General features: G+C 40.8%; 1 protein-coding gene across 4 annotated transcripts in view; it reads left to right on the top strand.

Moving 5' to 3' along the window:
* Positions 1 to 24,328, top strand: part of OSBPL9 (oxysterol binding protein like 9) — a 56,810-nt gene extending 32,482 nt beyond the window's left edge. For 2 of the 4 annotated variants that reach the window (XM_063166102.1, XM_063166104.1), the window contains 20 exons: positions 1,072 to 1,167; positions 2,870 to 2,917; positions 7,290 to 7,319; positions 8,168 to 8,218; positions 12,310 to 12,348; positions 15,244 to 15,337; positions 15,828 to 15,929; positions 16,376 to 16,535; positions 17,183 to 17,295; positions 17,573 to 17,691; positions 18,993 to 19,078; positions 19,315 to 19,483; positions 20,476 to 20,560; positions 20,825 to 20,935; positions 21,327 to 21,390; positions 21,505 to 21,645; positions 22,556 to 22,634; positions 22,958 to 23,049; positions 23,428 to 23,563; positions 23,649 to 24,328. In XM_063166102.1, coding sequence (XP_063022172.1) covers positions 1,072 to 1,167; positions 2,870 to 2,917; positions 7,290 to 7,319; positions 8,168 to 8,218; positions 12,310 to 12,348; positions 15,244 to 15,337; positions 15,828 to 15,929; positions 16,376 to 16,535; positions 17,183 to 17,295; positions 17,573 to 17,691; positions 18,993 to 19,078; positions 19,315 to 19,483; positions 20,476 to 20,560; positions 20,825 to 20,935; positions 21,327 to 21,390; positions 21,505 to 21,645; positions 22,556 to 22,634; positions 22,958 to 23,049; positions 23,428 to 23,563; positions 23,649 to 23,723 — 1,890 coding nt within the window. In that variant the 3' untranslated portion in view covers positions 23,724 to 24,328. The remainder of the gene's footprint in view (positions 1 to 1,071; positions 1,168 to 2,869; positions 2,918 to 7,289; positions 7,320 to 8,167; positions 8,219 to 12,309; positions 12,349 to 15,243; positions 15,338 to 15,827; positions 15,930 to 16,375; positions 16,536 to 17,182; positions 17,296 to 17,572; positions 17,692 to 18,992; positions 19,079 to 19,314; positions 19,484 to 20,475; positions 20,561 to 20,824; positions 20,936 to 21,326; positions 21,391 to 21,504; positions 21,646 to 22,555; positions 22,635 to 22,957; positions 23,050 to 23,427; positions 23,564 to 23,648) is intronic. The other 2 variants (XR_010029034.1, XM_063166103.1) reach the window with 2 other exon arrangements.
* Positions 24,329 to 24,374: the final 46 nt, after the last annotated feature.

Raw genomic sequence — 24,374 nt, forward strand, 5'->3', positions numbered from 1 at the left:
AGATCAGTGTGAAGATATTGAGGCTGGTAGCAAAGTTGTCTCTGCTGTGATGCTCTCGGGATTATGTTCTCTTACAACTGATGTTTGCTTCTTTATCCTTCATGGATTTTTCCTCCTGTATATGTTTATCCTACAGTGTACAATTTTTTCCAACTTCATTATTTGTTTCTCAGTTCTATTTGCATTAAAGATATTATATAAATAAACCTTTAATGTGTGTGCATAGCATATGGGCATCCAGGTAGAAGTAATCAAGAATCCTCTATTCTCTTTCCTCTAATTAAAGATGTATCCCAGTGGGAATTTGTTTGTTTAAATCAGTGGTGTGTAAGTTTAGAGATAGGGATTGTGTTATATACAGAAGTGTGTTCTGAGTGGTATATTATTAGGAGAAACAAGTTTCCAAGCAAGAAAATATAAAACTAATAATTCTCATTACACTGATAACATTGTCCTTGGTGCTGTGTGTGCAACTAAGTGTTAGAATTCAGATACAGTGACAAAGATGCAAATCATTATATTATATATATATTATAGCTGTACAGGAACTAGGGTGACCAGGACTAATGATTTTGAACTTTTCAGATCAAAGGTATTTAAGAAAAGATTTAGCAGTTCTTAGCTAGGGAGCTGTGAGTTGAGCAATGCTGTGTGAAGTGTGAAAAGTGCAGTTTTCCCACTGGGTGTGATTTGGGCTTCCCTAGCTGAAGTGTAAGGGTATGGAATCACAAGACAGTCCTCAGAAAAATGTGAATTCTCCTTTATATTTTATAAAGAAACTTTAATCAGTGTAATTTAAGAGGATTTGTTCAATCATAAGTAATGAAATACTCTGGTGTGTGATGATTATACCCCCTGTGAAAATGTGGAGTAATTTACTGCTGCTGATTTAGCTGCAGATAGAAGCCAAATGTGTTCAGCTGTGTGCCTGTGTCTGCACGTGGCAGGATGAGAGGCAAGGCAGCATTTTCTCAGTCAGATGGCAGGCAAAACCATATTGCTGTTGTACTTTTTTCTCTCCTCTGTGACACTAATTAAATATTTTATTTTTGTTTGTTTATTTATTTCTAGGGTGTGGATTCAGGATTTGTTCCCAGCGTTCATGATTTTGACAAGAAACTTACTGAGGCTGATGCTTACTTACAGATCTTGATAGACCAGCTGAAGGTATGGTAACTAAATGCTGAATTTATTGTGCTGGGGGTCTGTTTTTGTCAGGCTGGGTTTCAAGGCCAGCTTGAAAGGAAGCTCAACAGAGATAGCCATCAAAATGAAAATGCCTTTTTCTTAGGATTGTTAAAAATTAGAATATCTCAAGCAGATTTAAATAAAATGGTTTACAGTGGCTGAAAGGTTCTGTTTTCTATAAAACCTTTATGGAAATTGCAAGGTTAAATGTGTTAAGTTTCATTTTGAAACATAATTAAATCATTGTGTTGCTCATAGCATTTTGGAGTCTGTCTTGAGAACATTTTGTCAAGTGATGTGTAACTACAGTTGCAGATAGTTTCAGACTTTGTTGCAGTGGTGGTGGTGGATAATCTTTGCTTTGTCCTTGGGTGAAAGCATTCTGTAGGAGTGTTGCACAATACAGCTCTTTTAAACTTTGTATTTTAAGAATAGATGGGACTGCAAGGAGCAATGAGGTCGTATCTCTCAGTACTCACCTTAGTGAGAAAAACACTTTTTGCTGCTGCTTAGGACACTTTTTCCTATGACTCAGCTGATTAAAATTGCTGTTAAATTCCTTCAGTTCTGCTGGGTTGGATTTTTCCCCCTGATATAATGTGCAAGTATTGCATGTGGGATATTCAGCAAAAATTCAGTTGGAGGGTAGGGTGGAGAGGGGGATGTGCACAGCAACAAAAATGAAGGTAGGCAGAGGAGATGCAAACAAAATTCAGAGCTGCCCTGCAAAGACTTGGTCAGGAGCTTTTCTGCCACTCTGGAGCCATCACTTCACTGACAGAAGGTATTTAAATCTTTACACCTTCTAATTGTTATTTCAGGCCAGCTGGGGGAGGGGGGATAGAAATTAATTAATAATGAAAGATGAGTCAGTTTGAGGATGGACAGAGACCGGGATCACAGCCTATTTTTAGAGCTAGAAACCAGCCCTCAGGGGAAAGGGAACACATGAGTAGGTTTGAGGCAGGCATTGAGTGCAGAGCTGCAGCTCACTTCCTAAAAATTACATCCTCTTCTCCAAGCTGCAAGGGTGGATGTGATGAACTTTCAGCAATACCCGTGGTCTTTTCTCTTCCTTGAGCAGCTTCATGGTTGTGTGTGCTCCTTAGAGTGCCCTCAGAGGCCTCTGTTAACTCTTTCAGCCCAGCTTGTGTTAAATGCACATGCAGGCTTTGCAGTGAGGGCTTGTTTCACTTTGCTTTGTTGCATCTCCTATCCCTCTTTTAAGATAATAAACATAAATTAATGCTAGGAAGTCATATCTTCCCCAAAAAAATGTGCTTACGTGATTTGAATCATGTACCTGAATCAAGGAGCCTGGAAGGGTTGATGAGAGTTAAAGCTCTTCTGGTTAAAGGTTTTTGCTGAAATAGAAGAAAGGCAGCTGGAGGTTTTCTGATGAGCACAGTTATGTTCCTTAACCTCACCTTTTTCTTCAAATCATGGTAGAATTGTCAGGCTTAGCTGTGAGATCTCGTGCAGGATGGGATGATGTGAGAAATTAGTTACAAATCTGCTATATCACAAATGTTGTAAAGAAATACCAGGCCAAAACTGCTTTGGATCCTAATACCAGGGTTGTATGACTTTATCCTTATTATTTGAAATGTCAGTGTTTCTGTCTGATTTTATGTGGAAAAATAAAACTTTCAGTATTCTCACAAGTATCTCTTTCTTTCAGCTCTTTGATGAAAAACTCCAGAACTGCAAAGATGATGAACAGAGAAAAGCAAGTACATTTTGTCTTAAAAATTGTTTATCAGGTGGTGTTGTGCATCAGTTTGCTGTAGTAGAAATGCTAAGTACACATTTATTGGGTTGTCAAAGTAACTTCAAGCAATTGGAATAACTTAGAACAGTTGTGTTGTGACTAAGTTTGCAAAAAAATTTTAGTAATAATGGGAGTCATAACATTATAAAAGGCTTCAGTCTGTCAGAAAGAATTGCTCCTCTGCTATCCCATATATTGAAATGCTTCCAACAGTATTGAAAGCATTTTAACTTAAATTTGCTATTTTTTAATCTTTAACAAGGATGAGTGTTAAGTGTTGGTAGGAATTACAAAGCTATTCCAAAGGCAAAGAAAGAAATACTCCTAATGATGTATTTCACATAATCAGTCTGCATCCTGTGTAAGTTTATGACACATTGAAAGTCTGAGAATGCTTCATTCACTGAAGTGAGGGTGCCAGAAATGTAGCACAAGTGTAGTAGAAATGGGGAGCACAGCTCTTTGAGCAAGGGTGTAATTCAGTTAAAGGTTTGTGTTCTTTGCATCCCCTCCTGTTCCGTGCCAAAGCCAGCTCTGTCAGTTCAAGCACTGTGTAAGAAAGGCTGGCACATGCCTTTGATGGTGTGGGTTTGGCTTTACGTGTCATGCTGGTTTCATTTATTAATTGGTGTGTGTGGAGGAGAGATTTAACCATTCCTTATGAAGGGTTTGTTGCAGAGCAGTTGCTTCCCTTCAGCAAATGCAGTAATTTTGATATGATGAAGTAGTGGTGTATTTCATCCTTGTTCCCTCCCTCAATGTCTCTTGTGGAAAACAAGCTGTGTTCTCGTGGTGTTTGGTTCCTGTTTTGAAAACTCTTTGATGTTTTCTGTGTTTAGTTTTACTTCTTTGTAATGGTTGTGACCTTTCAAGTGTTATTCATCTCACCTGATGTGTTAAGTGGTGTCTTGGGGAGCTCTTTTTCATGTACAGGCTTTTAAAAGAACTTTGAAGTGCCTCTCTGTCAGTGTGTTCAATCTGTAGACAAGTGACCACAAGAGTCAGGTCTAAGGATTTTGTATTTCTCCTTCAGTGTGTTTTACTGGGAAGAGTTGTCCTTCAATTCTGACCTCCCTCCAGATGCTGCTTTGCAGATCAGGCAGTACTTTCTTTTTTCCTGTGGCAGTGCTCCTAATCCCTAGAGGCTTTCCACATGTTGTGCTGACTTCTTTATTTGTCTGTGCAAGGTATCTGTGGCACAGATGGGTTCACTTTATAGAGAAAGGGGAGGCTCATTTTGAAGAGGTTGGCACCCTCTGGTTTTAAATCTTGATGAGGATTGCTATTACTGCAGATTCCATTTATTCTCCATTAAAAATGAAAAACACTTGACAAAGCATTCTTTTGTCTCTGCCTGCACTGAGAGGTTTTTTGATACAGTATTTGGCATTTTCCATGTTTGTTATGGAAGTATGGTTCAGCTGTCAGATGATGAGCTGAGTGTAATCTGCAGGGTGCTTCCATCAAAGCCATAGTTCTTTCCTCCAAGAAAACAAGTTTTGGATATTTGAGTTTTAAGTGCTTCCCAACCAGCTGAGTGCTGTTCTGAAACTGTTTATGGCCAGGGATTTCAAACCTGAGCTGTTGTTTTTGCAGGTTCACAGAGCATTGGATGAGCTGGCTTTTAGTTGCAGAATGTTTGGTCTTTTGGAGATGGTGACACAGGTTATAGGTGTTCTGGCATGCTTCAAAATCTCCTGGATATCTTCTGAGATGTGCTAATCTCTTGAAATTGGATGAAGACAGTGCAGATGCAGGCCTGCTGAAAATGCAGTGGTCTTGACCACACATCAGGGAGAAGAAAACTGGAGCACTCAAAGGCACCAGAATAGCAAAGAGGGGCATGTGTGCAGGCTGGAACAAAGCTGACATTACTCAACAGGATTTGGGAGGAAAGTGCAGCCTGTTTAAGCTGTTTGGTCCAAAACAAGTGCTTTTTGTGAAGTAAATCCAAGGCTGAGCACACAGATTTGGGTTGCTCCTTACAGATTTCAGCCATGAGTCAGCTCCCCCTCCGTGCCTCTGCTGCCTCTGTGCTGGGTGAGCTGATCCCTCTGTACTCCCATGATTGTTGAATGAGGCAAAAATCATGTTGGATGAGGAAAAATTAGCTTCCTCAGTGATTTCCTAAAAAATCAGGTGTCAAGGAGATGCAATGAGCAGCAAGTAGAGGGAGTAGTTTCAGCAGCAGCCTGCAGTTTGATTAGATTAAATATAGCAAATTGTGTTCTGCAATTGTAAATCTGCATTCTGCAAGTGTGGATCTGCAGGAAATTGGTGTGTCAGATGAAAATATGTGTATTCATTACTGAAACTAGGGGAACTGTCTAAAATTTTATCTTCATCAATTTTCAAAGGCTAGGGATGATGAAAAGAGAAAACTGTGATAGATGTTAGTAGTAAATGTTTGGGGGGTTTTGGTTTTTCTTTTATTGGTAATGTATTTTATCTTCAGCATACCTGCTTATGGTGTTCCTTGTGGTTCTGTCTAACTTATCAAAGTTCCATGTGCTGTGTTCTTGCAAGGTGGTCATGGAGCACAAATGTGAAAAATACTGGATCAATGCAAACTGTCACTGCTTAATTTGGCCAGCTCACAAAGAATTCATTTCCAAAGAGGAAAAAACTATGGTTCTATGATTTGCTGAAAGGCCTTAGAAATCTGCTTGTCTTGAGGTTTTTTCCCTTTCAACCTTCCATGTGATCTTTGATAAAATTACCCTTTTGTCTGTACCTCTGTGTAAGAACAACAATGTCTCAGTGAGCTCTTTGGAAAATTACAGATGGGTGGGGAGAAACCAACATCACTAAATTGCATCACATGGCCTGAGGTCACTTTCTTATTTTCAGCAAAGGTGATGTCGCTGAAGGGACTGAGATCTCAGTTTATTTGGTGTGTAAATACTCTGTAACAAGTGGGGGAAAAAATGAGTAAAGAATGATCAAAGCTGCTGGTGGCTGCCTCTGCTTGGCTGTGCAGCCTTGAGGCTGCATCATCTCCTTCAGCTGCATCATCTTTCATCCAACAAGATTTGTGTGCTTGGGTGCATTGCCTATTCTATTTTGGTGCTGAAAGGCTCAAGACTTCCATGCTGTCATGTTTGAAATGCATTTTTGGATATGTGCTGATAAAGTTTAGACTGGAAGTCTCGTGGAGACGTGAAAAACAAACAAAAACAAAGCCAAGGAATTTTTAGCTGTTGGCATGTTTCTCTGCTAGCAGCAGGAGTAAATATAACATAACTTCATGGTATAACATCCCTCATGTGATATACCCTAGATAAACATGATCCAGTTTTTAGTAGGAAGGGCTGAGTCTGGGTTCTGTTTTGCCAATTAATCCTGAAGAAAATATACAGCATCCCTTGAGTAATATCTAGAGCATAAGAAATATATCTAGAGCATAACTGAGAATCCCCCCCAGGAATTGCCTGAGAGGCTGTCACTGCATTTGTTTTGTTTTTAATCCACAAACTGGGACTGTTCATTTCTGTGGATTTAGAGCTGCCTGTCCTTCTCTTATGCTTTAGGCTTTTCCTTGCAATGCGTGGTGCAGGGAAAGGATCCTTTACACACTTGGATTATTCAACAGTCAAGAAGATTGTGACTCAAGTCACATGAGACACTCAAATTAATCAAAACAAAGAGCTCCTGTAATTGCATTATGGAGGTTCAGTGCTGAGCCCAGTTTAGTGATTTTGCCTCCTGCAGACAGAGCCAAGGACATCAACAGGAAGCATCTGCTGCTGCACCAGGTCATGCAGATCCTTTTGCATGCCTGAGGTGCAGTTCCACACAGGAAACCTTTATGGGCCAGTGTTTCTAGATAAAATTCAGTAGGCACATTTCCAGATGCACTTCGGAGGCATAGGAAGAGCAGGAACATGTGTGCACTGCTGTTTTCTGTGATTTGTTTCAAGCTGTGCTTAACTGCAAATGTTTATTGCACTTGAGTGATGGTCACTTGGTGTAGTAGTGTTGAAATGTGCCACCATTCATGCACTTTATAAGGATACAAAATGAACTTAGAATCTTCCTACTGCACTTCATTTTTGTTGATGTTATGCAAAAAGGAAGTGTAGATTTTAATGGGTAAATGTCACTGTTAAAAAATTCTTAACCTTGTCATCTTTAAGCTTGAATTATCAGTTTGACTTCAGTCTTGTCTTGCAAATGGTCTATATATGGAAATAGTGTTTAATATGTTGGTTTAGGGCTTTTTTCCCTCCCCCAATTTAAAATTAAAATGTTATGTTTATACAGTATTTAGGTCAAACCAGATGCTGGAAATTCTGTCTTTAATCACACTGTTTTGATTTTTCTTTTACAGAAAATTGAAGGTCTCAAAGAAACAACCAGTGTAAGTTTCTTTAATTTTTGTAACTCTTATATATTGATTCTGAAATCCACCTTATTTCCTTTGGGAAGTTTTTAAAACCTTTTTACAGAAAAATGAGAATCCAGATTAGGCCCAACATTGTGATGGCAGAGACAACCTGTTTCTGGTGCTGTTTTCAGATTTCTGTCCAGCACCTTGGGATCATGGAATAGTTGAGGTTGGAAGGGGCCCCTGCAGGTCTGTAGTCCAACCCTGTGCTCAGAGCACCATCAGCTGGAACAGGTGATGAGCAACAGGACCAAATCTAGTTTGGGTTTTGAGTAACTCCAAGGCTGGAGGCTTTACAGCTTCCCTGGACAATCTGTTCCAGTGTTTTGTCATCCATAAAAAAAATAAAATGTGTTTTGTTCTGTTTAAGGTGGTTTTCCTGTATTTCTGTTTGTGGCCATTGCCTGTCCTGTCACTGGGCTCCAATGGGAAGAATCTTGCCCTGGCTCCCCTGCCTGCCCAGTCAGATATTGATCCCCCTTGGAAAGGTCTCCCTGAGCCTTTTCCTCTGCAGATTGAACAGACCCAGCTCTCTGAGCCTGCCTTCCCCTGATAATTCACCTGCCTGCAGCACTCTGGGGGTTTGAGCTGACCTCCCTTTCACCCTGAGAGCCTGGCTTTGTGCTCTGTGTGCCTTTGGGAACCTCAGTTTGCTGCTGCTGTGCTTTTGTCTCTGGAAAAAAAAAAATGGGGAAGGGAAGGTAGGAATTCAACAGACCTGAGTGTCCATTTGGCTCATACCCAATATTATATGTAACTAATAAATACAAAATATTAAGGGATAGTAACACATTTTTTTTCTGATATTTTTCTTTTCCTAGAGCATGGTAGAATCAATAAAACACTGCATTGTGCTGCTACAGATTGCTAAAGTAAGTACACTCTAAACTATTCTGAATTTTAGTGATACAGCATTAATCTAATTGGAACCTAAAAGTGCGTTCTGTATGATCCAGGAACAAGAAAACAATTTTAAGTTGATTTCTGCTTTTATTTTAATGAAGTTTCTGAAACACTGAGTTCCACAGCAGACAATCCTGCTAATGCTCATGGTAACAGTCACGTTGGTTTGAGTTTTCTTTAAGATAAACTTTCTTTTGCAGAGCTTGCTACTAAACTAAAGAAGAACTTAGACAAATGTCAGGTTGACAGAACAGGAACTTAACAAAACTCTTCTTTCTGCTTCATTGAAGAGTGTGACTAACAAATAAAAAGGGGAGAAGGATGATGGAAACAGTGAAACTGGTTTGGCAAGGTCTGTCACAGGTCTGAAGTTCATCATGATGTTGGAACTTCTTGAAGTTAGAATTGTTTCATTTGAGAATGCAGTGTGGGTAATGCACTTATGCTTTTCACCTGCATGTTTCATTGGATTTTAAAATTTGGGGAGTTCTGGATTTACTATTTGTCAGATTCTGCCCTTACAGGTTTAACATTCTATATTTAGGATATGTGAATTATGAACTGCTGATTTGTATCTTGTGACCAAAGTGGAGGGAGGTGATATTTTGCAAAGAAATAAAGGCATTTTCAGAATTTCAGGCTGCTCTACTCAGAACACATTCTGATTTATCCAGATATAGGTGTGGGCTCTTCGAATTTTTTTTTTTTTCTGCAATTCTGGATCAACCATTTTTTGTGGCTTTGGCATGGAAAACTGCTGTTAGTGTTCATTTTAGATGCCAGATATGTTGTACAAAATTCTGAGTGCAATGAAAGTTGAAGTATTTAGACTCTTGCAGGATCCAAAGTCATTTACTGAAAGGATCAGTGCATGTTTTGTGAAATTCAATTTTCATATCTATTACTTAAGAATTTGTGAAGAAAATGCTTGTTAATTGAGAGGTTTGTAAAAAACCAAAACTTTTTTACAAGCACTAGGGTTACAACCTTGAAATAGTTTTGTGCCACATGAATTTGGAGCTAGCACAGTCTTTATTTAACATGCAGTGAGGCTACTTCAATCCTTCACTGTAGTGCCAGCAAGAAAAGCCTTTCAGTATTTAATTTGCTCTTATTTAGTCCTGGGTATATTTTGAGGTGTTTTGGTACAGTGAAGTCAGTGGACAATGTCATTTTTAGGGATTTGATGGAGTCAATTGTGGATAGGTTAGATGGTAATATGCTGATTTTCTTACCTGTATGTCATTTGCTGTCTTGAGGAAGCTGTTGGACAAACTGCAAGGAATTATTAGCTCATTTTTTCTTAATTACTGTATAAATGTATTTAGTAGTTCTTGTTTTCACAGGGGTTTAATTCCTATGAAATTTTACTCCTTTTCAAAACCTTTGCTATGTAATTAGCAAGTGTGAAATTGCAGTTATAATCTGCTTTTCAGGCTGTTGATCAGAGCTGGTAACTGAGTTATCTTTCTTGTTTCTGTTGAATATCAAATCCTGTTTCTGCTCTGAGTTCATTGGGAGTCAGACAAATGTGACCACATATGCTGATGCCAAAACATATTTTGGAGTGCTTTAGGTAGCTTGCAGATAATGGACAAAGCTGGGAGTGGCAGATGCAGCCCCTTGGGTCAGGTTCAGTCCTTTACTGCTCCAGCTGCCATGTCAGTGTAAAGGCAGGTGGAATTTGAGTCCCCCAGAGGTGCTAACTTGCTTTTTGTTGCACTAAATCAGACCTTGGAGTGTTTCTTTCAGTACCACTAAATATTAACCAGAGTAAATAGGTGAGCTTATCCACTAAAGGAGTGGGGGTTTATTGTTGTGGGGTTTTGCTAAACCACATCTGAAGCTCCTTTGGAGCTGTTGAAGACAAGGTGGGTTAAAGGGGTGCCTTATGCACAGCTAATTGCAAGATGCTGATCCACATAGAGTGAAAAAAATCCCAGTACTTTAATAACCTCTTTTCTGCTTTCTCTTCACCTTCTTTGTCTCTCAGGCAACTCTACTTTTTAACCACAAGGGAATTCTGTCTTCCTTCACCTTTTCCATTAACTGTGTTAGTATCCTGACTTCCTACTGCTGTAGAAAATTTATAATACAGAGGGATTTGGAGTTTCTTTCCCCAGAGTTCTGCAAGTTGTTTGTGTGTGATGCAATATCTGTGTAAAAATGTGCCTGACTGTAGCTTTGTGCTCTCCAGCAGAAACCTTTTGAGATTCTGCAGGTTTTTTCCCAAATCTGTATGGCAGGTGTGGCTGCTGACTGACACTGCTGAAAAGAAATCATCTTAACACCACCCTGCACTCCATTTTTACTTCCACAGTGCCTTTCTCATTAGCAGACAGGTTTGCCAATCTGTGTTACCACTTCTCTACATACTTAGAACTCTCTGTTTCCAACACACAGCCATTTATTATGTTGATTATTTGGAACATTGAGGCAAATCTGGACTTTTGTTTATTGGAGTTTCCTTTTGTTTCTTTTTTAAATTGTGTTCAGTTGCTCTGTTTCATGGATTTTTACCTGTGTTAATATTTGAACAGGTAAATTTTCGTTACACTTGCTGGTAAATAGTCTGTAATTACACCACTCATACTGAGGTGACTCATGACATTTCCAAAATAATGAACTAAATACCAGCTAAACAGGAATATGTCATAATACATTCATTGCTTATCAAAAAGAAGTCAAAATAAAAAAGTGGGAGCAAAATAATATACAAAATAAAAAAAGGTGGAGCATTTGGCCTGTGGTGTCCCTTTGTGGTGTGGCAGCTGAAGATGTGCAGCCCTGCTGATGTGTGTGATGTAAAATCCATTGAATGTTCTGCCAGTGATGTGGTAAAACTCAGTCTTAGAAATATATGTTATATATGTGTTATGAAGTACCTTTTATAATTTAGATATTTCGTTCTGCATCCTTCCCTTCTCTTTTCCACTCCATTTCTGGCAGTCTTGCCTGCCCAGTTTTGTGGAATTTCTGCCTTCCTTACCTTAGTGATGCATTACTGAGGTGGGACAGCAAGCATCAATGCTCATGCAGCATCTTTGTGGTTTTTCCTTAGGTCTTAAGTTTGTGGATACAACATGGGGGTTTTTTTTTGTGTTGGGAAAAAAAAATGTGTTTTGTAAATTTACAACCCAGTGGAACTTTTTGTTCTTTTGAATGCCAGACTTCAAAAATCTCAACCAGCAGAGATGAAATTTGGACAGCCTATTGCCAGCTGTATAAGCTAAGGAAGGATGTATTAAGTATCAAAACATAAATATGTGCCAATTTCCTTTATACTTCTTACAGTTTTTTTTTTCTTGTTCCTTTCAAATGTAACTGGAAATCCAGGGGAATGCCCTGCAGGCAAGTTTTGAGGTTCACACTGGCTATCAGGCATTGATGTACAGACTGATATGAACTTTGCAGCAGAAGGGAAGAGATTTGGTTTAGTGTTCAGTAGAATTTACACTGGTGCTGCTCAGTGCTAAAACTGTGCTGGCTCAGATTGGCATTAAAGGTCTGCTGCTCGTGCCATTCCCCTGAGGACAGATGTTTTTACATTGCCTGCTCTTTCATTTATGCTTCTGGGCAAAAAGCCCCAAAATCTGAGCTAGTGAATGATCTTAAAGCATTTTAAAATATAGTGAATGCCAATAAGCAAAAGTTAAAACCTTTCAGATTAAACCTCTGCCTTTCTTGTGTGTTAATCTCAGAAACTGAGAACTTCATTTTTCAGGGATTTACAGGAGCTGCAGAGCATATTTTGAGGAGCTCCTGGGTATTGGGAGCACCCCCATTATAAAGCAGAGCTGCACTCTGCAGTAGAGAAAGGATATTTTTAAAAATTGTCTGCACTCGTGTGGACAGGCCCTCAGAAAATGCTGATCCTCAGAGGTGCAGTGACTGGGTGTGGAATTGTCCTCCAAGTTTAGTTGCTGTGTCACAAGATGAGGAACATTTTATGGCTGAAAATGTGAACATTCCTGAGGGAAACTCGCTGTTCTCACTTAGCACAGAACTGATAAGTCATGCAAGATTGTTATGTTGATATTTTTAACATTTTTTCCTTAAGGACCAAAATAATGAGGAGAAGCACGCAAATGGACTTATAGTAAGTTTAAATCTAATCTTTATCTCCTTTTAATTCTGCAGAACATGTGAACAGAGACCTGAATTTCCACTCACTTTGCAACATGCTTCTTCCTTTCTCTAATTGACTGCTTCCAGTGTCTTGTTAAAATTCCTGTTGAGTCCTTAGGTTGGCTAACCCTTGTCTTTAGAAGATAGAGTGGTCACTTTTGTGTGGAGTGTCTTGAGCAGCAGTGTTGTGACTGAACACTTAGATAAAAATCTGCCATGTGAACAGATGAAAGGGAAATTACTGGGATAGAAATAGTTCTGTGTTCTGTCTGAAGTGTCTTTGTGTAGGAAATAGATCTGCTCTCCGTGTGCTTCAAGTAGTTTGTCTTTTCTACAGTGCTGCTCCTTTGATGCAGAGTTGTGTAATGTCTGTCTAAGCAATGTTTCTTCTTTAGTAGAACTGCTGCATTTTTAATGTAACTTCTGTCATTTTTGGTTTTGGTCACACGTGGTTTCTTTTTCTTTGTTCTTTTTTTGTCACTTGAGTGCATTTCAGATACTTTTAATAGGAGATTGGTTTCAGTAAAAACTCTAAAAATCCTGATGTGTTGTCATTAGAGCTGTCAGTAATTCCCAGTTGGTTGTTTGTCCACTACAAACAGATTTAGCAGTTGGATTTTCTGGTGTGAACCTTGGACTGAAGATGCACATGCATATTTCAGTTTTGTGCTTATCGTAAATAAATGAATTATTATGTGCCCTGCAGATGGAACATAATTCAGGTCTTAGTGTGAGGGAACAGCTTCTGTGATGTCCCCTGGAAAAGAGAGGCTGTGCAGGAAGGCACTTCCACAGGCACCTGCACATCTGGGCTGCAACTCAGAAATTTCATAGAGATATTGCAGCTTGGTGTAGTCTGAATTTGATTAGCCACTGACCTCATGATCTGTGGGCTGGCCTGTACTGGGGAGGAAAAATATTTCTGTAAGAATATATTAACTGTGGGTCAGTGATTGTGAAGTCTGAAGTTGTGATGCTGTGGATGTCAGCATCACCTTGGGCTAAAGGTCAGGATTTCACTTTAAACTTAGGCAGAAATAGAATCATTGTCTGCTGCCATGGTGGGATGAGCCCTGTTTCTGTGTAATTGTTACTCAATTGTTATTAAACTCAGAGCAGGAGACTTTCAGGTCTGCCTTCAGCTGTTTCTAGCCCATGAAGGCATCCCTCAAAATATCCAACATGAAACTCCAGTTCTTGTTGCAGAATGGAGAATTGTTTAAGGATGAGGTTACAGCCCTGAATACAAAACCAGAATTACTTTGTTCTTTCTTTATCACACCAGTGTTCTGTATCATGTGGAATATTAGTTTCCCTAAAAAATAAAGGAGATGTAGGTAGCAATAGCATCCTGTGTATCATAGAACCATCTTGGGTTTTAAGTCTTAACTCTTAAGATGGGATCATCCTTTTAAACTGTGAATTCTGTGGGACAGGGACCTTCCTGTGCTGAACACATAATTCCACAAGGAGGTGAAGTACTGGGTAAGGGACATTGCCTTTATGCTGGAATGCAGTGGAGAAATATTACCTGTACTGGATTATTTGTAGTAGTAAAACCAATGAAACTGTAGAAAGCTAATTTATAGATGTTTTTAATGGAGTTGTTTTTTTTTTTTTTAGTGATAAGCAGAGAATAATTGTTCTGTTTTTAGTTAAAGAAATCCTGTGCTATAAAAAAATAATAGAACTTTTCACTGATTTTTAGAGTCATACAGTGTCCTGAGTTGAAAGGGATCCCCAGGGATCATAGTGCTCCAGCTCCTGGCTCTGCACAGGACAGCCCCAGGAACCACTCCATGTGTCTGAGAGCATTGTCCAAACACCCAAATGTAGGAAAAAGTTCAGAATTTCAGGTAACTGGGAAAGAAGGCAGGAAAGGAATCTGCCTTTAGTAGGAAAATGGGAAGAAGGTTAAAATGAGCCTGTTTCCCTCAGTCTGAATGCAAATAGAAATTAATGGACTAAAGGGAGAGGAGAACATTTGTAGACACTTCTTTTAATACTGGTGTAAAAAAAAAGGATAGGGATGACATACTGACTGGAATCTGAGAAAACTGAGCAAAAACTTTCATAGTTCTGATAGATCAGGCATTTAAATTGCAAGGTGCTTGGAAAAGGGTTTTATGTGCCTTTTCCTCAACAACCAAGAAGTTCTGGTGTTATGTGTAAACATAAATAACAAACAGTGCTTAGATGATATGTTGGGTTAAAAGACATGGCAGTTCAGATTTCCAAGGGTCTAGATGCATAAAACCAAGGACATTGACTGAAGTCAGTGACTTTGGGAGCACTTAAGGGACCTGGTGCTTCATTTTCCAAGTGCTCACATTCAGAAGTAGGTTGAGATGTCCTCTCCTGAGCTGCACTGAACACTGTCATCTTGCTTTGGGGAGAATTTTGCCAACAAAGCTGCTTCATGGCTCTAAGCTTGCTGATGATCCTTGTTTTGATTTATGGGTTGATCTGCAAAATGAATTTTTGAGAAAAAAAAATTAAAATACTGATTACCTTTCCTGATTTTGGCCAGATAATTTGCATCTAACTTTCCACTCTTTGCATGCATTATTAATTTATGGACATTGGGTGGCATACCAGAAGCAAGAACCTGAAATAAGAATTCTTTATAGGACGCTTCAAATCTGCATCAAATCCAATTTATTGTGCAGTCTGTGTAAAGAATCAAAATATTCCCACCTCCAAAGTATTTCTCATGCCCTCAACTGTCAGCTTGTGTTTTACTTCCTCTCTCAGGAATTCACTCTCTTGCATTTGGGCATTTCTCATGCTCACAAAGTTCTTGCTATCTATGCTTTATTTTGTTTTAGTTTAGGAAAAATAATGTGCTTTTCTTTTTCTTGCCTAGAGCACCATCAACCCCGTGGACGCCGTGTATCAGCCCAGCCCCTTGGAGCCATCAGGGATCAGCACCATGCCCTCCCAGGCTGTCACACTGCCAGGTAGGATGGGGACAGCCCCTTCCCAGGCTGTCACGCTGCCAGGTAGGATGGGGACAGCCCCTCCCAGGCTGTCACACTGCCAGCTGGGCTGGGGACAGCCCCCTGAGGTCCCAGGGTGTGACAGTGCCAGCTGGGCTGGGGACAGCCACCCATTGCAGTGACTGCACACTCAGCTCAGAGGGGCTGAGCAGGGGCAGGAGCACAGAGAATTCTCACCAGCCTGGTTCTGGGGATTACCTGATGTGTTTTATTTACTCTCAGTTACTGGCTTGCATTTCTAACACTCCTTTTTAAAAATGGAACTATAACTTTCAGAAAAGGCAAATGCTTTCTAGCTAAACAACTGCAGGGTTTTTTAGATGCCATCCTTGGTTAACAAAAAAAGAACCTAGGTATGGCTTTTATAGAAAATGATTTGATTTTTGGAGATGAGGTGAAATAATGTGGAATCTCCTGAATTTTGGGGTTAACATGTCCAAATCTCCCCTAGAACCTGCTCAGCTGTGCAAGTCAGAGCAGAGACCCTCCTCTCTGCCAGTGGGACCTGTGGTAGCATCGCTCGGGAACCAGACTCCAACACCAAATAGTACAGGTACAGTTCTGGGTAACTTCTATTGAAACACAAGAAACCCTGTAATTAGTCATTAAAACAATATTATTGGCCTGCATCTTGCTTTTAATCAACACCAATTTCAATGTTTTGTTAAAACCAGTAATGCTGCTCTTTCTCCCCACCATATATACACAATATGTATGAGTTTTACCAGATTCCCTTTGTCTCCCCAGCATTGCAATCCTGCAGTAACTGGAGAAAACATGTCCCTTAAACTTTACTGGTGTTCTGTGCTCTTCATTTTCCTTGTGACTTTCCTTTTGTCAACTGTTAAACTCTTTATGAACCTGCCTAATTATTGCTTTTAATTTTGTACTTTCCTCTTCTGAGTTTATATCAGCCTTTATTGATTTGAACAATTCTTGTTTAAGTAGATTTTGAAAGAATTCATTTTTATTGTTTCTGTAATTTTTAATACTCCACAGGGAGTGGGCAGTCAGCACCTAGCAGCAGTCTCACCTCTCCAAGCCATGTCAACCTGTCTCCAAATACAGTCCCAGATTTTTCTTACTCGAGCAGTGAGGATGAGTTCTATGATGCTGATGAGTTCTACCAGAGCAGTTCTTCCCCAAAGAGATGCATGGAGTAAGTGGCTGGCAGTGTGCAGTGTGTGCAGTCTGTAGCTCCAAGGGCATACCTTGTCTGCTTGCAGAAATTGCTTTAAAAAGGTGGGGAGGTCAAAAAGCCACTTTGTGTAAAGATTGAGATTCCCTGCCCTCAGCCACAGGCAGGTAGAGGGAGGCAGTTCCTTTCTCTCCTCCTTCCCATTCCATCAGATATGTGTTCACAAACTCTAACAAACCAAACTCTGGAAGCTCCCAGCTCAGAGCTGTAATCTGAGGCCATGGTGCATTTCACAAGCATTTGCTGCAGCCTTTATGAAGGGACCAATTGTATTGTTTGAAGTTGGCACCCTTTTCTCAAAATCTCTATCTACTCTTCATTTTTTATTAATTGAAAAATTAATTTTAAGAGATGCTACACATTCCAGAGAGGGATTAGTCAGCTGGTTTCTGCCTTCATGTGTTATCTGAGGCTGCAGGCTGTCCCATTCCTTCAGCTGCAATCCATTCTGAGCTCTCTGTGAATTAGCATGCACCATGTGTCTTAATGTCTGCCACTGCGCAGTTATTGATGTCTGTCACTAAATTCCCTGTCTGTGAATATCAAATGACAATAATTTGGTCTGAATTACTTAATTTGAACTGTGAGCATTTATTAGTGTTCTGTAGTTCTTCAGGGTCTGCTGCGGTCCTGACTCGGAGCAGCACAGGGAGCAGCCTGAAACGTCCAGACACCACAGAGTCCCTCAATTCTTCCATGTCTAATGGCACAAATGATGCTGGTAGGTGGCCTGTGTCAGCTTTCAGTAAGGAGCTATTGATTGTTCATCTGTGTGTAAACTGGGTCAATATATGCAGGATTTTATATATCTCTGTGTGTGTGTGTGCATGCATATGGCAAGGTACTTATGGGAAGTGGTTTAATTAGTGTTTCTTTACTAATGGAAGATTGCTGCATTGTAGGATTTTAAACCTGTATTTTTGGACATACATGCTAATGAAATCCAGTCTGGTTTGAAGGTTTAGAGGAAAACAAAAGCCATTCCTTTGGTCTTTCAGATCTCTTTGATCCGCCCGACGATCGAGAGGATGATGGGGAGGGAGAGTCGGTGGAGGAGCACAAAAGTGTCATCATGCATCTCTTATCACAAGTGAGATTGGGCATGGACCTCACCAAGGTAAGCTTGCTGGGGTTCCTGGGGATGGGAGGGGCACTAAACCCAGAGTTCTGTGTAAAAAAAGGTTGCATAATTTAACTGCATATTTGTTCTAAGAGCTGGTGAAGCTGTAATCTCTTTAGCATGGTGCTTTTGGAGTTCTTACTGGAAGGGGAAGAGTAGATGCAGAATAAGTATATCCAGATGCTAAAATCTGTTTGGGGAAATAGTTTGCAATGGAAAGTAGCTGTTTGTTCTCTTTGAACCCAATTCTTGGAGTGCTTGTGAAGCTGGCATAGGGAGAATGCTGAAATGTTGCTCCTGTCTTTGGCTTCCTAGAACAAAGAGCTCCAAGATCCCAAGATATAGTGGCATTCAATAAAACATATAGTAAAAGAGAGAAGTAACCATATGGTGAAAAGCTTGGCTTAGTTGGGATCTTATTGAGGAAATAAGTTGCCTGTGTATTTTGAAATGCTACACTTAGGTCTGGCAAGGAGAGGGTTGGGTTCTTCATGGATGAGATTCATGCTGGTGTCTGTGTGCAGGCACAATGAGCAGCATTCTGAAGGTGTTGGTCTTTCCAGGCAGCTTGGATAAATTTAAACAAGTCATTCCAGAGTGAGAAAGGGCACGAGAGATCAATCCTTATCCATAAGTTTCCTTAAGTGGATGAATTGAACTGTCCAGCCTGGAAGGAACAGGAGATAATAAAAAGATAACACTTTTCTGGGGAAACAGGCAGCAACTCAAAAGCAAACAGCTCAGGGTTTCTGGCAGTTCTGAATAGGAATTGATCCAAACTGTGTCTGTTCTGGGAATTCCTGGAGTAACTGAAAATTACAGATCTCAAATTAGGCTGCCAGGAATCTTTATGAGATGTACCTTGTCAGGAGCAGTAATTGAGGGTGGATCACACTGAGCAGATCCACAATGGACCTTTGGGAGGCAGTAGGGAAGAGCTTAACCTTGATCTTGATGAGACATGCAGCAGGATGGGACTGCAAGGGAGTGTTTGTAACTGAGAATTGACAGTGTTCACAGGGATGGAATTAAACCAGCAGGGAAACTGGAATTCAGAACAGCTTTTGATGTGCTCTGAGTGGGACTAGAATCCAGTGGGATGAGACTGTTCCTGTTAAACCTTAGGGTTTGGAGAAGGTGCCAACTGACCTGCATATGTCAGAACTCATTGGTGAGCTCAGGCTCACAGTCAGCTGAGAGCACACCATGCTGTGGGTGCTCTGTTTGCTGTTTACACTTGGCTTTTGTACAGGATATTGAAATACCTTCAGCTGGATGAGTTGTTTTCCTTCACCCAGGTGGTTCTCCCAACGTTTATCCTGGAAAGGAGGTCACTGTTGGAAATGTATGCTGACTTCTTTGCACACCCAGACTTGTTTGTCAGGTATGTGACTTTGGACTGGAGCATTCACTGCCTCTCATGCTGCTTATGGCCCTTGTGGGCTGCCACAAGTTGGTAGTTTTGAAGAATATTGCTTGGATTTTGGTTGAAACTTCAAAAAACAGTCAAATCAGCCAAACTTGTAGTTGTAAAACAACCAAGCACTCATAAAACCTTCCTGTATCCAAGGTCCCTGCTTATATTTCACTCTGCCTGTCCTTTCTTCTCTCTCTCTGTAGCATCAGTGACCAGAAGGATCCCAAGGAGAGGATGGTCCAGGTGGTGAAGTGGTACCTCTCAGCTTTCCATGCAGGAAGGAAGGGCTCAGTTGCTAAGAAGCCTTACAACCCCATCCTGGGGGAGATCTTCCGCTGCCACTGGGTGTTGCCTGGCACTGAGGATGACATGGTGAGTTCCTTGTGGTGGTTTTTGGAGCCCACAGTGCAGAGATGCAGCCCAAAGCTTTGTTAAGTCACTGACTGAAATGGATTATGCTGTGTTTAAGTAGCAAATCAACAAACTTGAGCAATTTCTTAACCAATTCTCCCCATCCTTCCTTGTCTTCTTTTGACAGAAGTATAAATCTTGCATAACAGATTTTACTGTTTTTTAAAAAATGACTTGATGTGTTGAAAGTGTCCTTTTTCCCTGAACTGTTTCATAGCACGAATTATGAATTTGTTTATTCTCAGAGTTCTGACTTTTTGCTTTTATTTTTTGAACCAGTGCAGCCCAGAGGGGTTTTTTGTTGTTTTTCTTTTTTGGCACCTCATTTGGGCCTCTTGCCTGAGGAAGTTGCCAGTGGTGGTGTGGGAAGTGCTGCTGTGAGGTGCTTCGTGTAGCCTCAGTGTCATACATCCAAGTCAGTGTGATTATTTGGGTATAAGCCATGCATTGTCCCCATTTCCCTTCCTTCCCACTGATCTGTTTGCTGAAATCTTGTTTCTGAGGTGAATGTTTGCACTCCAATTTGCTGGCATAAAGGCAGTGTTGTATTTGGGCTTCCACTGCTTCCAACCATGAATTCATTAACTACATTCTTTGCCACAGGAAATAAATATTAGTTTATGGTTTTGTGGTACATGGAATCTGATCATTATTAATGTGCAGATCAGACTTTTTCAGAAGCAAAAGCAAAAACTGTTTCTGCCACTCAAATATTTATTTTGTAATTGGGTTTCTACATGAGTCTTTCAATTTAACTGTTTTTTCTGGAGACAATTAAAACAAAGACATTTATACTTAAAAATAAGAGAGTGGATCCTTTAGAAAGGATCATAGTTCCAGGGTAAGGAGTCCTGCAGTACATTTTAGAAGCCTTTAGAGATGGAGGCAGCTTCTCAGGGAAGCCTCCAGTGTTGTCAGGCCCTGAGTGATGGGATGCTCTGCCCTGCCCACAGGAGCCAGTCTCTGAAGGACCAGTCCCCTGGGTCAGCAAAAGCAACGTCACCTTTGTGGCAGAGCAGGTCTCTCACCATCCTCCAAGTAAGTTGTGACAACACCTTTGCCTTGAGAGGGGGTTCAGTAAAATCAGCTCTTGGCTTAAATCCTGGATTTACACTTTCTCTCCAGATTTAAAAGCTAAATATTTATAAAGGCTGAAAAATTATAAACTGCTTTTGTGAGAAATTGCAAACTCTGTTACACATTAAATGTGAGGCACCTGGGGATATTTCCCAGTGCATGAATTTGGGAACAAAGGTATCAATGTCTTGTGCTGCTGTTTTTAATACCTGCCTCTCTTTTCAGTTTCAGCATTTTATGCAGAGTGTTTTAGCAAGAGGATACAGTTCAATGCTCACATATGGACCAAGTCCAAATTCCTAGGAATGTCTATTGGGGTTCATAACATAGGGCAAGGTATGTGTGTGCAAACTGAACAGCAGAGGAGAAATTCAATTCTGCAACTAGGATTTTTCATAGAATAATTAATGTAAATTATTCTAAGTCATGGTACTAAATGTAAGCAATGGTTGAATTTATGTAACTGGAGCTTATGTATTTGAATTAGAGATTTCCTTCCACACTCTGTGTGCTGAAAACACCTAGAGCCTGGGTTTTCCCAAAAATGCTGCCATCCCCGCCTCCTCCAGAAGCTGGGCATTCTCAGCATCCATTAAAAATGAAGCTCCTCCACCTTTCCTTTTCATGGCACCTGTTTTAATGGCATATTTCATATGATCATTATGAAAAGTTCTGTAGATGTTTTGCTTAATGTTTTTCAAATCTTATTTTTATTTTTCTTTAATAGGGTGTGTTACATGCCTAGATCATGATGAACACTATATTTTGACTTTTCCTAATGGCTATGGAAGGCAAGTAAATGTTCTAATTGTTATTTTCATTTTTAATGCCTTGTAGTGTTTCATGCTTAGCATTTATGGGTTAAGAGCTTATCATGATGTGCATTTCTGTGTTTGTAATTGCAGGTCTATTCTCACTGTGCCCTGGATAGAGCTTGGGGGGGAGTGCAGCATCAATTGCTCAAAGACAGGTTACAATGCTTCCATTGTCTTCCACACAAAACCATTTTATGGAGGAAAGAAGCACAGAATTACAGCTGAAATTTTGTAAGCAGCTTCCTTCATCTCACTTTTCCCTTCCTTAAGTGCCAACAGCTTTAACAAGACAGTCAAGAGTGTAAAATGCTGAAGTAGCAACACCCAGAAGAATTTAGCTCATCATTACCTGTCATGGAATTTTATTGCCAAGTTTGGGAGAAGAAGCTGCACAGGCCTGTGTCCTACTTTGTGCTGCTTGAAAACATCCTCAGCTGGTTCCCAAAGGAACTTTGCTGTCCTGAATTATCAAAAGTGCCTCCATCATTACCTTTCCTACAAATACAAATACTGCAGCAAGCCTGGGATGCTGCTCATAGTGTGTCACTTGCAAACTTCACATGTTTTACCTGTGGTGTGGTGGATTTTGGTTAAACCCTGTGCACATACCCAGCACAGAGAATTCAGTGGAGATTCCCATTGTATTTGGAGATGTGCTGTGATGCCAGCAAGTGGATGCTGACAAAATGAGGTTTAGCTTGCTTTTACATCAACACATTGATAGATGCCCTTTAAAAACTGGTGTGTTGTATTTCCCAGTAGCCTGGAAACCTTTTTAAGCTTAAACTCACCATCCTAAATCTGTGTGAAAGGCCTGTAACTGCTTTAGTAAACTCTAAATGCAGATCCAGCCCTGGGGCAAGGCCTGGTTTGCCCTGATCAGGGCTTCCTATGAAGGTTTATGTAACTCACTCAGGCCAAACTGCCCCCTTGTGAACAGAGCCCTCCTCTTCTGGGCTAGGCAGGGACTAGATAGATAGATAGATAGATAGATAGATAGATAGATAGATACATACATACATACATACATACATACATACATAGAAAGAAACCAGGCTTTACAGAAGACCAAGTTTTGATCCTTTAGGGTTTTTCAGTTGCTGTAATAACAGCTGAGAAATGACTGTTTGTTTCTCTTTAGTTCTCCAAATGACAAGAAACCCTTCTGCTCCATTGAAGGAGAATGGAATGGGGTCATGTATGCAAAGTACTCCACAGGGGTAACACAGCTTGCTTTCTTTTTTCTCTTTTTATCAGAAATACAAGGTTGTGCTTAGAAAAGGGGGCTTGGGGTGGTTTTGTAGGCTTGGAATTTTATTTTAAACAAACATTAATATTTGGAACCTCCTATGAGGCTGTCCAAATGAATGCTGAACTGGGGATAAAACTTGTTCATTTATTCTTAAGGAAGCTTGATTTCTATACAAGAGAATCTGAAGAATTACCATGTTTCATGTATTTCCTGCTAAGCAGTGCACTAGAGTGTAGAAAATTTGAAGTCTAGCTAAAGAACTGAGTAGGTCTTTTTCATCTTCCACTCCAGGAGAATGCTGTCTTTATAGATACCAAGAAAATGCCTACAATAAAGAAGAAGGTAAGGAAATTGGAGGACCAAGACGACTTTGAGTCTCGCTGGTAAGAACTTCAGTTTACTGGGAACATTAAGGTTTCATTTTGGTTAGACTCCAGTTTGCAGTACAGGGACTAAAGCTGCACTGATCCAAGCACTGCATGCTCTGCTCTCCCTGAGCCCAGGTACAGGCAGGCTGGGGGTTTAAGGGGCAAGAGGAGACCTGGAGTTCTCAGTCACATCCTAATTGGGATCAAATATTCAGGAAAGTCTGGAGAGCTCCCCCACAGCCTCCTCCCTCCTGCCATAACAGCACAAATCTCAAATATCCTGAGGGCTTTTCTGTCCTTTCTCTAACCTGAGATCTACCTTTAGTCACTGCTATGTCTCAGATTGTAGCACTCTGCTCCCATAAAAGTCTCCCTTGCCCTTTCTCTTGGAAGCTTATGGAAGGATGTCACCTACAACCTGAAGATCAGAGACATCGACGCAGCCACGGCGGCCAAGCACGCGCTTGAGGAGCGGCAGAGAGCCGAGGCCAGGGCCAGGAAGGAGAACGAGACCTCCTGGGAAACAAGGGTGAGCTTTATTCCAGCAGCTCAGCCTGTGGCCTTTGTTCCTTTCTGGAGTCACAAAAAGCTCACATGTGGTTATTCCTTTGCAGTTATTCCACGAGGACGGGGAGTGCTGGGTGTACGACGAGCCGCTGCTGAAGCGCCTCGCTGCCAGCAAGCACTGAGGGGTGAGCCTGGCCTGGGCAGGGCTGGGCAGGGCAGGGCAGGGCTGGCAGCTGAGCCCACACCCAGAGCCTGGGCAGGGCAGGGCTGGGCTGACAGCTGAGCCCACACCCACAGCGATGCTGATGCCAGGCCCAGCCCTGCCCTCCTGCAGCTGCAGCAGTTCCTTTCTCAGGGATTCTGGACTTACTGAGACAGACAAAGCAATTCACGAGAGGCTGAGCAGCTCCGGGCAGGGACTGGCTCTGGTGGCAGTGCCCAGCTCAGGCCTGGGGCACACACACTGTGTAACCACTGTGAAGGCCACGGCGCTGGGAGCAGTTGCATCATAATCCTGGGTCCTGCATATTTAAAAAGCAAGGAACAAAATGCAAGGTGTCATTTAAATCTCGCTGATGTTTGCAATGTGTAAATATGAGGATTCCTCTGATGGGACAATTTGTTAGGAAATGCTACATCAATGTTATCTTCCACCTGTATGATAATCAAATCTTTTGGCATTTCAGTGTCTTGCCCAAAATAACTGTTATTTTGAGATTGAAATGTAACCATAGATAATTCTACCCAATGCATCTTAAAGCTTCATAAAATAGATTTTTCAAACTTCTCTTATGGACTTTTTATTTATTTCATAATAAACCTTTGCAGGAAGA

The sequence above is a fragment of the Melospiza melodia genome, chromosome 11 (assembly GCF_035770615.1).
Source record: "Melospiza melodia melodia isolate bMelMel2 chromosome 11, bMelMel2.pri, whole genome shotgun sequence".
In the NCBI taxonomy this organism is placed as follows: domain Eukaryota; kingdom Metazoa; phylum Chordata; class Aves; order Passeriformes; family Passerellidae; genus Melospiza; species Melospiza melodia.